The sequence below is a fragment of the Channa argus genome, chromosome 4 (assembly GCF_033026475.1).
Source record: "Channa argus isolate prfri chromosome 4, Channa argus male v1.0, whole genome shotgun sequence".
NCBI classification, from domain to species: domain Eukaryota; kingdom Metazoa; phylum Chordata; class Actinopteri; order Anabantiformes; family Channidae; genus Channa; species Channa argus.
In genome coordinates this window covers 244,616-258,632 of record NC_090200.1, presented here as the reverse complement: position 1 = coordinate 258,632, position 14,017 = coordinate 244,616, and the positions used below count along the sequence as shown (strand labels likewise).

At 41.3% G+C, this 14,017-nt stretch overlaps 1 protein-coding gene across 1 annotated transcript in view; it reads left to right on the top strand.

The window, feature by feature from the left end:
* LOC137125121 (uncharacterized) overlaps positions 1-14,017 on the top strand; it is a 48,578-nt gene that overhangs the window by 5,890 nt on the left and 28,671 nt on the right. The window contains exons 2-11 of the mRNA XM_067500108.1: positions 3,458-3,503; positions 3,966-4,085; positions 4,199-4,324; positions 4,561-4,674; positions 5,051-5,164; positions 6,642-6,720; positions 6,883-7,111; positions 7,239-9,060; positions 9,162-9,335; positions 9,614-9,787. Of these exons, the coding sequence (XP_067356209.1) occupies positions 3,458-3,503; positions 3,966-4,085; positions 4,199-4,324; positions 4,561-4,674; positions 5,051-5,164; positions 6,642-6,720; positions 6,883-7,111; positions 7,239-9,060; positions 9,162-9,335; positions 9,614-9,787 (2,998 nt within the window). The remainder of the gene's footprint in view (positions 1-3,457; positions 3,504-3,965; positions 4,086-4,198; positions 4,325-4,560; positions 4,675-5,050; positions 5,165-6,641; positions 6,721-6,882; positions 7,112-7,238; positions 9,061-9,161; positions 9,336-9,613; positions 9,788-14,017) is intronic.

Sequence of the window (14,017 nt, the reverse complement as noted above, 5' to 3'; positions counted from 1 at the left end):
GTGCTTCTAGGAACGTGATAATTAATATGACTCATTTAAACTGACATATTCTTCCTGCTGCAACCAAGTTTCAGTGAGACAAAATAAATTGAATTTATGATCATTTATTAAGTCATTTACTAACAGAGATTTAGAAGAGAGAGATCTGATATTTAATAATACACATTTAATAGTTTTGGGGTTTTGTTCTTTAAGAGGAGTAGTCTTAACATTTATTAGGTTATCATGATTAACTCCTCTTGTTGTCGTTTTTAGTTTATGTAATTTAGTTGGCTGGGGAACAGACACAGTCTCCATAGGTATGTGAGAGTTGTGGGGGGGTGACGGTTGTAAGGACACTGCAGAGAGGCGTGTAGGACTGGATCTCTGCATCCTAGGCTCAACTCTGGATTGTCAAGCAGAGCTACATGTCTAATAAGACCAGCCATATTTCTGGATGAGAAAGCTGCACCATCTGAAGTAGGATGGATGCCATCTCTCCTAATCAGCCTAGGTTTTCCCCCAAAACGTTTCCAATTGTCTATGTAGCCCACATAGCACCAATTAGACAGCCAGCGGTTGAATGAGGACATGCGGGTCCTCATGTGGTCACTGGTCAGATTTGGCAGGGGTCCAGAGAAAACTACGGAGTCCGACATTGTTTTGGCAAAGTTACACACCGATTCAACATTCATTTTAGTGACCTCCGATTTGCGTAATCGGGCGCCATTAACTCCCACATGAATAATAATCTTACCGTATTTACGTTTATCTTTAACCAGGAGTTTCAAATATGATTCAACATTGCCCGTTCTGGCCCCAGGGAGGCATTTGACTATGGCCACTGGAGTCTCTAACTTCACGTTTCTGACTATAGAGCTGCCAAATACCAGAGTTGGTTTCTCAGCGGGTGTGTCGCTGAGTGGGGAAAATCGATTAGAAACGTGAACCGACTGGTGGTGAATCTCGGGCGTTTGTTTAGCATCAGATCTTTTCCATGAGGGCTCTGGCTGTCTGAACAGTCTTTTTAGCAAAGCTGTTACTCTGGGGGTAAAGTGGGCTGCTTGTAAGAAGCTCATAGTCTCATGCATGAGCGAAAGCTCTGAACTCATGGGAACTGTAGTAAAGTCCATTGTGACTAATTACAGTCTGATATTCCAAACCTAGTAAACATTAAAGCTTCTGCTCTAGTAATTCAGAATTGTGGCATGATGATTTTTCCCCTTTAGCATGATGCCAGTGGTTATCGAACAAACGCTGGAATCGCAAATCCAAAACTCACATAATGGTTCCCAGACCAGCCATTGTTGAAACATATAACAAGTTATTGGGAGGTGATGATCTCCTTGATATGCTGTCTGCACTTTACAAGTTCAGCTTCAGATCCTGAAGATGGTACATGTACTTGTGGTTGCACACTGTTACAGTGACAGTTTGTTTTCTATGGTACCTCTGCAGAAGAGACCAGACGAAGCTAGAGCTACAGATGAAACCATGGTTCTGCGAAGGTCGTACTGATCATTTTCCAACATGGGAAACCCGACAGAGATACAATCACTTCTCACATGTCTAATGTGAGAAGTGTCAACTACAACAGAGCTACACTTACAAGTACACATAAAAAATATGTATTGTGGCATAAATACGATATTTACACATTTTACACATAAAAAAATAAGTTGTATACATTATTTAAAATAATAAAAATCATATAGTTTATTTTATCATAAATCCTTATGTAAATGATAAAAGATTCATTGAATTTTAGTTGTAGTTTCGGTTCCACCAGAGGGAAACATTGAAGAAGACAATAGCATCGGACTCATTTAACTCTGTGACTATCCATCTTATTTTCCTTATTTTCATTTATGGAGGAGTAGGGAAAAAAGACAAATGTTTTATATTAACAACTGCAGTTAAATTAGTAGTGAACATCAGTACTTTATATTTGTCTAAATTAATACAGATTAAAATCAGGAAAAATAATGTGAAATGCTCAGTGACAGAAATGTTTCCAACCAACTGAAAGTTCCTGTGTGTCTAAACTTCAGGACCCAAGTTTAGTTTTACAAAGCAAGAGCCTCGTTTTTAGAAACTACTCGCAGTGTTTCAGGGATTATGACTCACAACAATTACGACTTGACTGTGAAGCACAAAGCTACAGAGCAGATCCTGCTCCTCTTTTAAGTTACCTCACTTTGTCCCAATGAGACAGACGTCTTGCAGAGAAAACAGGACACACTGATGCTACTGTATCCTTTCACTTTTAGTGTGAGTCCCAGCTCATCAGAGATTCACATCATCAGATCTGAGATCAGCCACAGAACAGATCCATGTGTGTGAGAGGGTGAAGATCCACAGGAGCAGATGGAGCAGTCTGTGTTAAACCACGTGTGGGACTCACAGCAAACCTTTGTGTTTTTTAAATGAAGCTCATTGCAAAGAGAAATAGTGCAAACAGCACTGGTCTGTGTCTGTGTCCACAAACAGCTCACCTGTGTGTGCAGCTTTGTACTGGAGAATCTTCTTCAAAGTTTGTGGACTTTGTTGCTGCAGGATGTTTGGAGTGAAGCAGGAGATGTTTTTAGACCAAGCAGAGCTACATGGAGCTGCTGGGGGCTCAGGGTGTTTGTGATGAAATCCAGAAAAATGGGCGTAGTCATGTGTCATGAATTTCTGTTCATTAATACGCTGAAAATAAACCATGTGACCTGCTTTGAAAGCTGCTTTTACCTCTGGTCGTTCACAGTGTGAACATATATTACACATAGACTTATAAGAACTCTTTTTAAAGACTTATTTCTGTCTGTGTCTGTGCTGCTACTTTATGAAGCTAAACTGTTTTTATTCCACAGTTTAAATAGAAAAACTATCAGTAATTTAAAAGATGAAGTGACAGTTCTTCAAGCGTGTCCATTTGGACTGAAACTGGTTCTACTTGCTGTAACCTGTCCTCCTGTCTCAGGGATCATGTGGACACCTGTCACTGCTCATGTACTCTGTTACTGGACATCACAGTGCTAGAAAGTCCCGCATTCTCCATTTCTAGAAGAAACTGATCTGAATTCTGAACCAGTTTCACATTTCACAGCATATCTGAGAGTCAGTGAACGTCACATCAGCTGGAGATGATTTTAAACATCATCACATAATAGTTAAAATAACTTAATATTGTGTTTTTATCACCACCAAATAACTAAGAAATGGTTTGAATGATTTCAATGATTTTCTTCATTACACTTTGCTGATAATTATCACAAACGTGTCGATTCATAAAAAACAGTTTGGTTATTTTATAATAAAATAACATTTGTAGAAATCATCAGCTTTTATTGTCAGTGAAATTATTGTAACTGTTGTAATGTTGGAGCTTTGATGTGAAATAACTTCAGTCCCACTTGCAGCTTGTTTCATTAAGTCATTTTCTACAGGAAGTCTTATTGTGAAAATCTGCTCCTGTTTCCTGCCTCTTTTCCAGGTGGAGCTCTGACTCATACCAGGAAACAGTTCACCTGTGTCTGCAGGTGTGAAGTGGAGAATCTTCTTCTTCATGTCTTTGTTTGAAGCGACTAAGTTATTTTACTTTGATTCTTTGACTTTTATTCTGTTAATTGAACTAATGAAGACTAAAGTCAAACAGGATCTTCACTAAGGTCCCGATCCAGGACTGGGGAACACCCCCTCAGGTGGCTCCCTGCTTAAACTTTACTTTCACTTTCTCTATCCTGATGCACTTTATTTACTCCATGTAAAAGTAAAGGAAGTGAGATTATTCAGAGTTTTCCTCTGTAATGACTCTGTTCCTGTTGTTAGTTTGTTCCACTAGAAACAGAACAAATCTGCTGCTCACCTGTTAAACTAACTCACAATCTGACGAACAACAACTGATGAGCTGCTGTGTCCATGTTTGTTTCTGTCAGAGATTAGAATAAGTAAAAGTGCAGCAGCTGCTGGCAGCTTGAAGGATGTGTGTTTCCTCTCCACAGGAAGGTAGAAAGTGTGTGTGAATTCAGCAGCATGGATCAGTGTGAGGACAGAGAGGAAGAATTCCCTCCCTCTAAAACCACTCTGTGTGGGGAACCTGAGAGCCAGACCAAAGCTCAAAGGTGAGATGAGGATCTCTAACTGTCCATGACTCTTCTCCATGTCAGAGCTCAGCACCAACAATCACTCCACCATCATTATTCACATTCTGACCTCTGTCTGTGTTGTGTTCAAGACCAGAGAAGCTGCACAGACCAGACTCTGCTGGACCTGGACCTGAACCCAGCTGTGTGTCCATAAAAAGTGACCAGTCAATGGATTTTGGTATCTTTTTCAAGGAAAGCCAATCATATGGCAAAAAGTGAGTTATCTAAATGTTATGTGTTGCTAATGTTCCCATTAAAAGCTTTTTAAAAAGCATAATTAAATTGTATCTACAGATTGAGATGTTTTAGCAGTATTTTTCATCAGTAGCCACATTGTTAGACTATGTTTATTTGACCATTTACTAATTGTTAAAATTAACTCTACTCGTGTCAGAGCACCAACTATTTCTCCACCATCATTACATGGCTTTCTGTGCTGATTTTGTTGTAGAATCAAGCACGAGAGACCACTGTCCCATGAACCCAGTTGTCTGTCCTTCAAGAGCGAGCGGTCAAAAGACTTTTTTACTGATTTTAAAATACTTCCTCCGTCTGCTGATAAGATGTAAGCTGTAACTGACTGTAACAGCTGAGTTTTGTACAATTTAATGGAGACAAAATTGAAAAAGATTTAATTGACCTTTTGTCTGTTATCTAACATCTGTTGAGATGCTTGTTTAAAAGTCCTATGACTGTAAAAGAACTTAATTTAAATTATAGTAAATATGAACTTTGCTTTGACATAATTGGCATAGGCTCATTTAATAATATCAAACCTATATGAAAACTTGGACTCTAAAACAAGTGTCCTTAATAAATGACTTGAATTTTTCCCTTAATTTTTGATTATTTGCTGATAGAAAATGACACTTTAAAATTTATTTGTTGCTTTGATCCCAATGTTTAACACGTTTTATGAGTTTGTTCTCTTATTGTTTCAGGACTCAGCAGCAGAGACCAGATTCTCCTGAACCCAGCTGTCTGTCCTTCAAGAGCGATCGGTCAAAAGACTTTTTTACTGATTTTAAAGAACGAGTTTTATCTGCTGATCAAATGTAAGCTAATTTGAAATATTCTTGAAATCAATTTGTACAAATGTTTTCATTCCTCATCTGAAATCCAAACTGTTTCTATCTATTGTAAACTTCCACACAGATGGAGATGGAGGTGAAGTTTGGCCATTGTTAGGAAAGAACTTTAAATACAGAGACGATGTGTCTCATTTTTACTCATTACCTTTTGAAAAATATTGACAGAATTGATCTGAGTTGTACAGATGAAAATATATGAAAATGCGAAATTAAGATTATAATGATCAAAATGATCACGATGATCAGTTTTGTCACTGTTGTTACTAAAATGTGCTGAAAATGTTCGAACTGAAATCAGAGGAATTAGCAAATATATTATCGTAACTATTATTATCATTAGTGTTTTCATTATATTACACACAGCTTCAGTTACATTACTGAAAAGCTCTTTACAAATTAGACAAACAATGACATTGAGATAAAAGTCAACTCATTTTAATTCACTGTAAAGTAAGAAATACAGCGATTTGTCTTTCTGCATGTTCTGCAGACAGAGCGACCATCTTCAGTGAAGTTTCCTTCAGCAGTTTTATAAAACCAAAATATGACCTAACATGAGAATTAGTCCTCTTAGAAGGATAATAAATCACCATCTTGAATTTTACAGTTGTTTACACTAAGACTAGTTCACTACCTGTTTCATTCCTCCTTGGATGTTCATGTATATAGCTCACAGTGTCTGTCTACACTGTCTGTCTGTACTGTTTTTCGTCTGCACTGTTTGCACTAGGTTGCACTCGATGCACTTTACATAGCTTGTGTTGTTTTGTAGCACCTTGGTTCTGGAGGAACGTTATGTCGTTTCTACTGTGTAGTGTGTACCACTGTGCGTAGTAGAAATGACAATAAAAGCCACTTGACTTGACTTGACTTGAAAAAGTTCACGTTTAGACCCCGCCCACTATCTCACCTTCACACAGCTGACTAATCATTGGCCCGGTGGATCCTTGGGTAGAGCATCAGGCTGGGATGCATAAGTCTGCAGAATCAAATCCCAGCTCATGTACCAGGAGTGTCTTTCAACAAGACACTAGGCTCTCGGGCACTGAGGGGAATGGGTTAAATGCAGAGTTCAAATTTCATTGTAAGATGTAAAATGTGCCCAACAATGAGTCAGGATTGATTGATTGGTCCTTATTCAAAGAACCATAACTCTCACATAAAAGCACTGGTTCTAGATGCTTTCTTTTAGCTTGTCAGAGCTGTTAGGACTAAACCAAACCTAGTGAAGAGATAGAAAACTGAGCTGAAACCCACAACCAGCTGCAGACTGAGCTTTGATTCACAGTGGGATCAGCAAGGCCAGTAAACTTTTACCACTACAGGGAGTCTCTGATTCACTGTCCACTTCATGGACACATCACTTAATAGACCTTTACCTTGTGTTTGTCTCTTTGTGGACAGACATAATGTGAGCTCATTCTTCCTGATTACTCCACAGAGTGGACCAGCAGAGCGCAGAGGTTCTCAGTGGTCAGTCTGCCCAGCAGCATCAAAAACACCTGGACTCCATATTTATGGTCTGTACATGTACAACTACTACTTTTCCATCTGTTATGTCCACAATATTGTCCATTCTGCACTTTTCACAACAGTGGATTGTCAGTCTGTCCAACATGGATTGGATGTTTGGCTCCATGGTTTTACTTGGATTGTGTCATTCATGTAGTTTTCTGTTCCAGCTGCTGGAGGACAACATTGTTACTTTTGTGAAGAACGAGCTGAAGAAGATCCAGAAGAGTCTGAGCATTCTGGGTAATCTGGACTCAGAGAGTCAGAGGGAGGATGAGGAGGTGTTGGATGGTGAGGAGGAAGAGCAAAGGAGGAGCAGCAGAGAGTCGTTTCTGAAGATCACAGTGAACTTCCTGAGGAGAATGAAGCAGGAGGAGCTAGCTGACTGTCTGCACAGCAGTAAGAGGAGAAATTTACTGATGTGTTAATGTGTTGAAGGAAATATGTTTGCGTATTTAATAGGGAAAATAAATTTTCATGTTTTGATTATTGATCTACTTGATCTGATGTGTGTGTTTTCATTCAGGAACTTCTTTTGCAAGTTGCCAACATAAAGTTAAATCTAACCTGAAGCAGAAGTTCCAGTGTTTGTTTGAGGGCATCACTAAAGCAGGAAACCCAACCCTTCTGAATCAGATCTACACAGAGCTCTACATCACAGAGGGAGGGACTGGAGAGGTCAATGATGAACATGAGGTCAGACAGATTGAAATACTATCCAGGAAACCAGTCAGACCAGAAACAACAATCAGACAAGAAGACATCTTTAAAGCCTCATGTGGAAGATATCGACGAAACAGAACAGTTATGACAAAGGGAGTGGCTGGCATTGGGAAAACAGTCTTAACACAGAAGTTCACTCTGGACTGGGCTGAAGACAAAGCCAACCAGGACATACACTTCACATTTCCATTGACTTTCAGAGAGCTGAATGTGCTGAAAGAGAAAAAGTTCAGCTTGGTGGAACTTGTTCATCTCTTCTTTCCTGAAACCAAAGGAATCTGCAGGTTTGAAGAGTTCCAGGTTGTGTTCATCTTTGATGGTCTGGATGAGTGTCGACTTCCTCTGGACTTCCACAAGAATGAGATCCTGACTGATTTTACAGAGTCCACCTCAGTGGATGTGCTGCTGACAAACCTCATCACGGGGAACCTCCTTCCCTCTGCTCACCTCTGGATCACCACACGACCTGCAGCAGCCAATCAGATCCCTCCTGAGTGTGTTGACATGTTGACAGAGGTCAGAGGGTTCAATGACCTACAGAAGGAGGAGTACTTCAGGAAGAGATTCAGAGATGAGGAGCAGGCCAGCAGAATCATCTCCCACATCAAGACATCACGAAGCCTCCACATCATGTGCCACATCCCAGTTTTCTGCTGGATCACTGCTACAGTTCTGGAGGATGTGTTGAAAACCAGAGAGGGAGGAGAGCTGCCCAAGACCCTGACTGAGATGTACATCCACTTCCTGATGGTTCAGACCAAACTGAAAAACATCAAGTATAATGGAGGAGCTGAGACAGATCGACACTGGAGTCCAGAGAGCAGGAAGATGATTGAGTCTCTGGGAAAACTGGCTTTTGAGCAGCTGCAGAAAGGAAACCTGATCTTCTATGAATCAGACCTGACAGAGTGTGGCATCGATATCAGAGCAGCCTCAGTGTACTCAGGAGTGTTGACACAGATCTTTATAAAGGAGAGAGGACTGTACCAGGAGAAGGTGTTCTGCTTCGTCCATCTGAGTGTTCAGGAGTTTCTGTCTGGTCTTTATGTACATCTGACTTTCTTCAACTCTGGAATCAATCTGATGTCAGGAAAAGAATCAAACCCAGAAAGATTTACCGACACCAATGAAAACAAACCAAACAAAGGTGAACACAATTCTACAGAGACACACTTGTACCAGAGTGCTGTGGACATGACCTTAGAGAGTCCAAATGGACACCTGGACTTGTTCCTTCGCTTCCTTCTGGGTCTTTCACTACAATCCAATCAGAGTCTCTTACGAGGTCTGTTCTCTCTGACCGAAAATAACTCAAAGACCAATAGGGAAATAGTTGAGTACATTAAAAAGAAGATGAATTTCAAACTATCTGCAGAGAAAAGCGTCAACCTTTTCCACTGTCTGAACGAACTGAATGATCCTTCTCTGTTGGAGGACATCCAAGAGTCCCTGAGATCTGAAAATCTCTCCACAGATAAACTTTCCCCTGCTCAGTGGTCAGCTCTGGTCTTCATCTTACTGTCATCAGACAAAGATCTGGATGTGTTTGACCTGAAAAAATATTCTGCTTCAGAGGAGGCTTTTCTCAAGCTGTTGACAGTGGTCAAAGTCTCAAAAAAAGCTCTGTAAGTACATAGATAGTTTCCACTGTTATATAAAATAATTTTTATCTTTTTAATAGGAAAATAAAAAGTTATGTATGTACCTTTTTTATGCGTCTCTACAGACTGAGTGGCTGTAAACTCTCAGAGCAAAGCTGTGAAGCTCTTTCCTCAGTTCTCAAGTCTTGTTCCTCAAGTCTAGTTGATCTAAACCTGAGTTACAACAACCTGCAGGATTCAGGTTTGATGCTGCTCTCTGCTGGGCTGAAGATTCCTCACTGTAAACTGGAGACTCTCAGGTCAGAGGATGATATAGTACATTTTAAGTTAATTTAGGAATTTACCAAATGTGAAATCTGACTAATACTGAGAAATCCATGCAATACACAGTTTAAGTTACATGTCGGGATTTGACCTTATTTCTAATTTAAACATTATAAACTGTTACATTTCTGTTCTGTTTATTGAGAAATTTGTCTTATATTTAGATGTTATGAGCTGTATTTTGAGGTTCATTCTGCCTGTTTTCAAACCTTTAACATTTAAAGTTAATTCTGGATCGCTATTGTCTCTACAGACTTATTATCTGTCACCTCTCAGAGAGAAGCTGTGAAGCTCTGTCCTCAGTTCTCAGCTCCAAGTCCTCTAGTCTGAGAGAACTGGACCTGAGTAACAACAACCTGCAGGATTCAGGAGTGAAATTACTCTCTAATGGACTGAAGAGTTCACACTGTCAACTGGAGACTCTCAGGTCAGGATTTATCAATTACAATGCACTAAAACAGGCCTGGCCAACCCACGGCTCCCGAGCCGCATGCGGCTCTTTGCTCTTGCATCAAAGTTTGTGTTTTTTTTTTGTTTGTTTTTATGTGCATGTTCAGTTCATTACGGTATTTTCGTCAAATGCGCATGTGCGTGAGATGAAAATACCGAAAAGTTTCCCAGTAGGGGCAGGATCATTTGAGTGAACAATTTTTGTAAAGTTCGCTCTCAAAATGGCAGGAAAAAATGCACAGCAAAACGAAAATATGAAGATGAACACAGGACGTTTAAACAGAGTGGCAGAGTTTTATATTTTTTTGTTGAACGTAATAACAAACCATTCTGCCTTATATGTCAGGCGTCATTAGTGCATTTCAAAGCTTCAAATCTTCAGCGCCACTTCAGCTCACTCCATGCTAAGATCAACCAGGAATTTCCAAAAGGGACTGAACTTCGCAAAAACAAGTTTGAAAAGTCAGGCAGAAAAGCAGATACAGTTTTTCCAAAAATTCACGAAGCACTCAGAGACCGTAACATTTGCATTGTATCTACTGGCTTGGAACATTGCGCGGGCTAAAAAGCCACACAATGAGCGGGAGTTCGTTAAAAAATGACTCAGTGACATTGTTGAAATCTTGTCTCCTCAAAACGACAAACTAAAACGAATGATATCAGACATTCAACTGTCCCGCCACACTGTTGAACACAGAATATCGGACATTAACACGGCTATTGAATCACAGTTGCACTCTGACCTTCAAGCATGTGAGTATTTTAGTGTCGCATTGGATAAGAGTTGTGACATACATGACAAGCCTCAGTTGGCAATATTTGCACGCTCTGTGTCAAACAATTGTATGATGAAAGAAGAACTCCTTGATATTGTACCATTAAAAGACAGAACCCGTGGCATAGATGTGAAAGAAACCATGATGGCTGCATTTGCGAAAGCAAATCTGCCCAAACCGAAACTAATTGCAATAGCCACGGATGGAGCGCCAGCCATGATCGGATCTGTGAACGGGTTTGTGGGGCTGTGCATAGCCGACCAAACATTTCCCAAGTTTGGGAATTTCCACTGCATCATCCACATGGAGCAACTCGTGTCTAAATCATTGAATTTAGAAAATGTCATGAAGCCTGTGATGGAAATCGTAAACTACATCCGCACACATGCACTTAACCACAGGCAATTCAAGAATCTCATCGCTGAGCTGGACCAAGGGCTTCCAGGTGAACTGCCGCTGCACTGAACTGTGAGGTGGCTGTCAAAAGGCCGCGTACTCTCTAGCTTCTTTGAGCTTTTAGATGCCGTGAAACTGTTCATGAAAGAGAAAGACAAGGACTATCCCGAGCTCTTGGACCTCGAGTATATTATGGATCTGACTTTTTTGGTCGACATCCTGTGTCACTTGGACAGATTGAACCTGACCCTGCAGGGTAAGTTAAAAATGCTGCCTGACCTGGTGCAAGGCAATGAATGCCAGAAGTCCCACTAAGCAACATGCATAGTAAAAGAAACATGCTATTGTGAATTATTATATTTTTGTTTGAGTTTGTGTGTGTGAGACAGTGCACACAATGTTCATTGTTGAAAATGACTGGCCTGTGGTCTTAGTACTGTAGGAGTCAATTTCTGTCATTATCATGTTGGTGTGTGACTTTTACAATAAATCTGGCTGAGCAGAGGTCTGTGTGTGTGTGAGGAAGGGAGGGGGTGATGTTCATGTTTGCCCATGATGTGGCTCTTTGCAGTAACACAGTAAAAAATGTGGCTCTTAGTCTCTGACTGGTTGGCCACCCCTGCTGATACCGAAACTGAAATGTCGTATTTGTGATTATTATCACACACACCTTTTTTTCACTGTGCTGTTATTTATTTAACAATGAAGCCAAAAAAAAATTGGTGAGCAATACTATGATTCATTACTGTAGCTTGTAAATTTATATTTAGCAGCATTAACTTGAATTATTCTTGTTGTTGTTTGTGTGAGAATGCAACCGCAAGGGGGCACAAGCCAGTGTCTTCTTGTGCCAGTCCCAAATCTGGATAAATGCAGAGGGTTGTGGCAGGAAGGGCATCCGACGTAAAACACATGCCAAATCAAACAAGCGAATCGTGAGACTTTCATACCGGATCGGTCGGGGCCCGGGTTAACAACGACCGCCACCGATGCTGTTGACCTACAGGGTACCGGTGGAAATTGGACTACTGTTGGTCGAAGACGAAGAAGAAGAGGAGGAAGGTGTGTTCGTAGGCAGAGAGAGAAGAGGAAAGCTAAGAATGTAGGACTGACAGTAGGGACTTTGAATGTTGCTACTATGACAGGGAAGGCTAGGGAGTTGATCGACATGATGCAGAGAAGGAAGGTGGATATACTGTGTGTCCAGGAGAGCAGGTGGAAAGGTAGCAAGGCTAGAAGCTTAGGAGCAGGGTTCAAGTTGTTCTACCATGGGTCAGATAGGAAGAGAAATGGAGTAGGAGTTATACTGAAAGAGGAGTTTGTGAGGAATGTTCTAGAGGTGAAAAGACTATCAGACAGGTTGATGAGTCTGAAGCTGGAAGTTGAAGGGGTGATGTTCAAAGTTGTGAGTGGATATGCCCCACAGGTAGGATGTGAGTCAGAAGAGAAGGAGAAATTCTGGAGTGAGTTAGATGAAGTGATGCAGAGCATCCCCAGAGGTGAGAGAGTGGTCATTGGTGCAGATTTCAATGGGCATGTAGGTGAAGGGAACAGAGGTGATGAGACTGTTATGGGCAGGTTTGGTGTTCAGGACAGGAACGCAGAAGGTCACATGGTGGTTGACTTTGCAAAGAGGATGGAAATGGCTGTAGTAAACACTTTCTTTCAGAAGAGGCAGAAACATAGGGTGACGTACAAGAGCGGAGGTAGAAGCACTCAGGTGGACGACATCTTGTGTAGACGTTGTAATCTGAAAGAGATCAGTGACTGTAAAGCATTGGTAGGGGAGAGTGTAGCCAGACAACACAGGATGGTGGTGTGTAAAATGATGCTGGTGGTGAGGAAGATGAAGAGGACAAAGGCAGAGCAGAGGAGGAAGTGGTGGAAGTTGAAAAAGGAAGAATGTTGTGTAGTTTTCAGGGAGGAGCTGAGACAGAATCTGGGTGGTTTGGAGGCGCTTCCAGATGACTGGACTACTACAGCTAATTTGATCAGGGAGACAGGTAGGAGGGTACTCGGTGTGTCATCTGGAAAGAGGAAAGCGGACAAGGAGACTTGGTGGTGGAACGAGGAAGTTCAGGAGTGTATACAGAGAAAGAGGTTAGCTAAGAAGAAGCGGGACACTGAGAAGACTGAAGAGAGTAGACAGGAGTATAGGGAGATACAGCGTAAGGTGAAGATAGAGGTGGCAAATGCCAAACAAAGAGCATATGAGGACTTGTATGCTAGGTTGGACACTAAAGAGGGAGAGGTGGATTTGTACAGGTTGGCCAGACAAAGAGATAGAGATGGGAAGGATGTGCAGCAGGTTAGGGTGATTAAAGATAAGGATGGAAACGTATTGACAGGTGCCAGGAGTGTGATGGGAAGATGGAAGGAGAACTTTGAAGAGTTGATGAACGAGGAAAATTAAAGGGAACGAAGAGTAGAAGAGGTGACTGGTGTGGAGCAGGAAGTAGATTAGTAAGAGTGAAGTGAGGAGGACATTGAAGAGGATGAAGAGTGGAAAGGCAGTTGGTCCTGATGACATACCTGTGGAGGTATGGAAGTGTCTAGGAGAGGTGGCAGTATAGTTTCTGACTAGTTTGTTTAACAAGATCTTGGAGAGTGAGAGGATGCTGAGGACTGGAGGAAAAGTGTACTGGTGCCCATTTTTAAGAACAAGGGAGATGTGCAGAGCTGTGGCAACTACAGAGGAATAAAGCTGATCAGCCAAACAATGAAGTTGTGGGAAAGAGTAGTGGAAGCTCGGCTAAGGGCAGAGGTGAGCTTTTGTGAGCAGCAATATGGTTTCATGCCTAGAAAGAGTCCAACAGATGCAGTATTTGCTTTGAGGATGCTGATGGAGAAGTACAGAGAGGGTCATAGGTAGTTGCATTGTGTCTTCGTGGATTTAGAGAAAGCGTATGACAGGGTGCCGAGAGAGGAGCTGTGGTATTGTATGAGGATGTCTGGAGTGGCACAGAAGTATGTTAGAGTGGTGCAGGACATGTATGAGAGCTGTAAGACAGTGGTGAGGTGCTGTAGGTGTGACA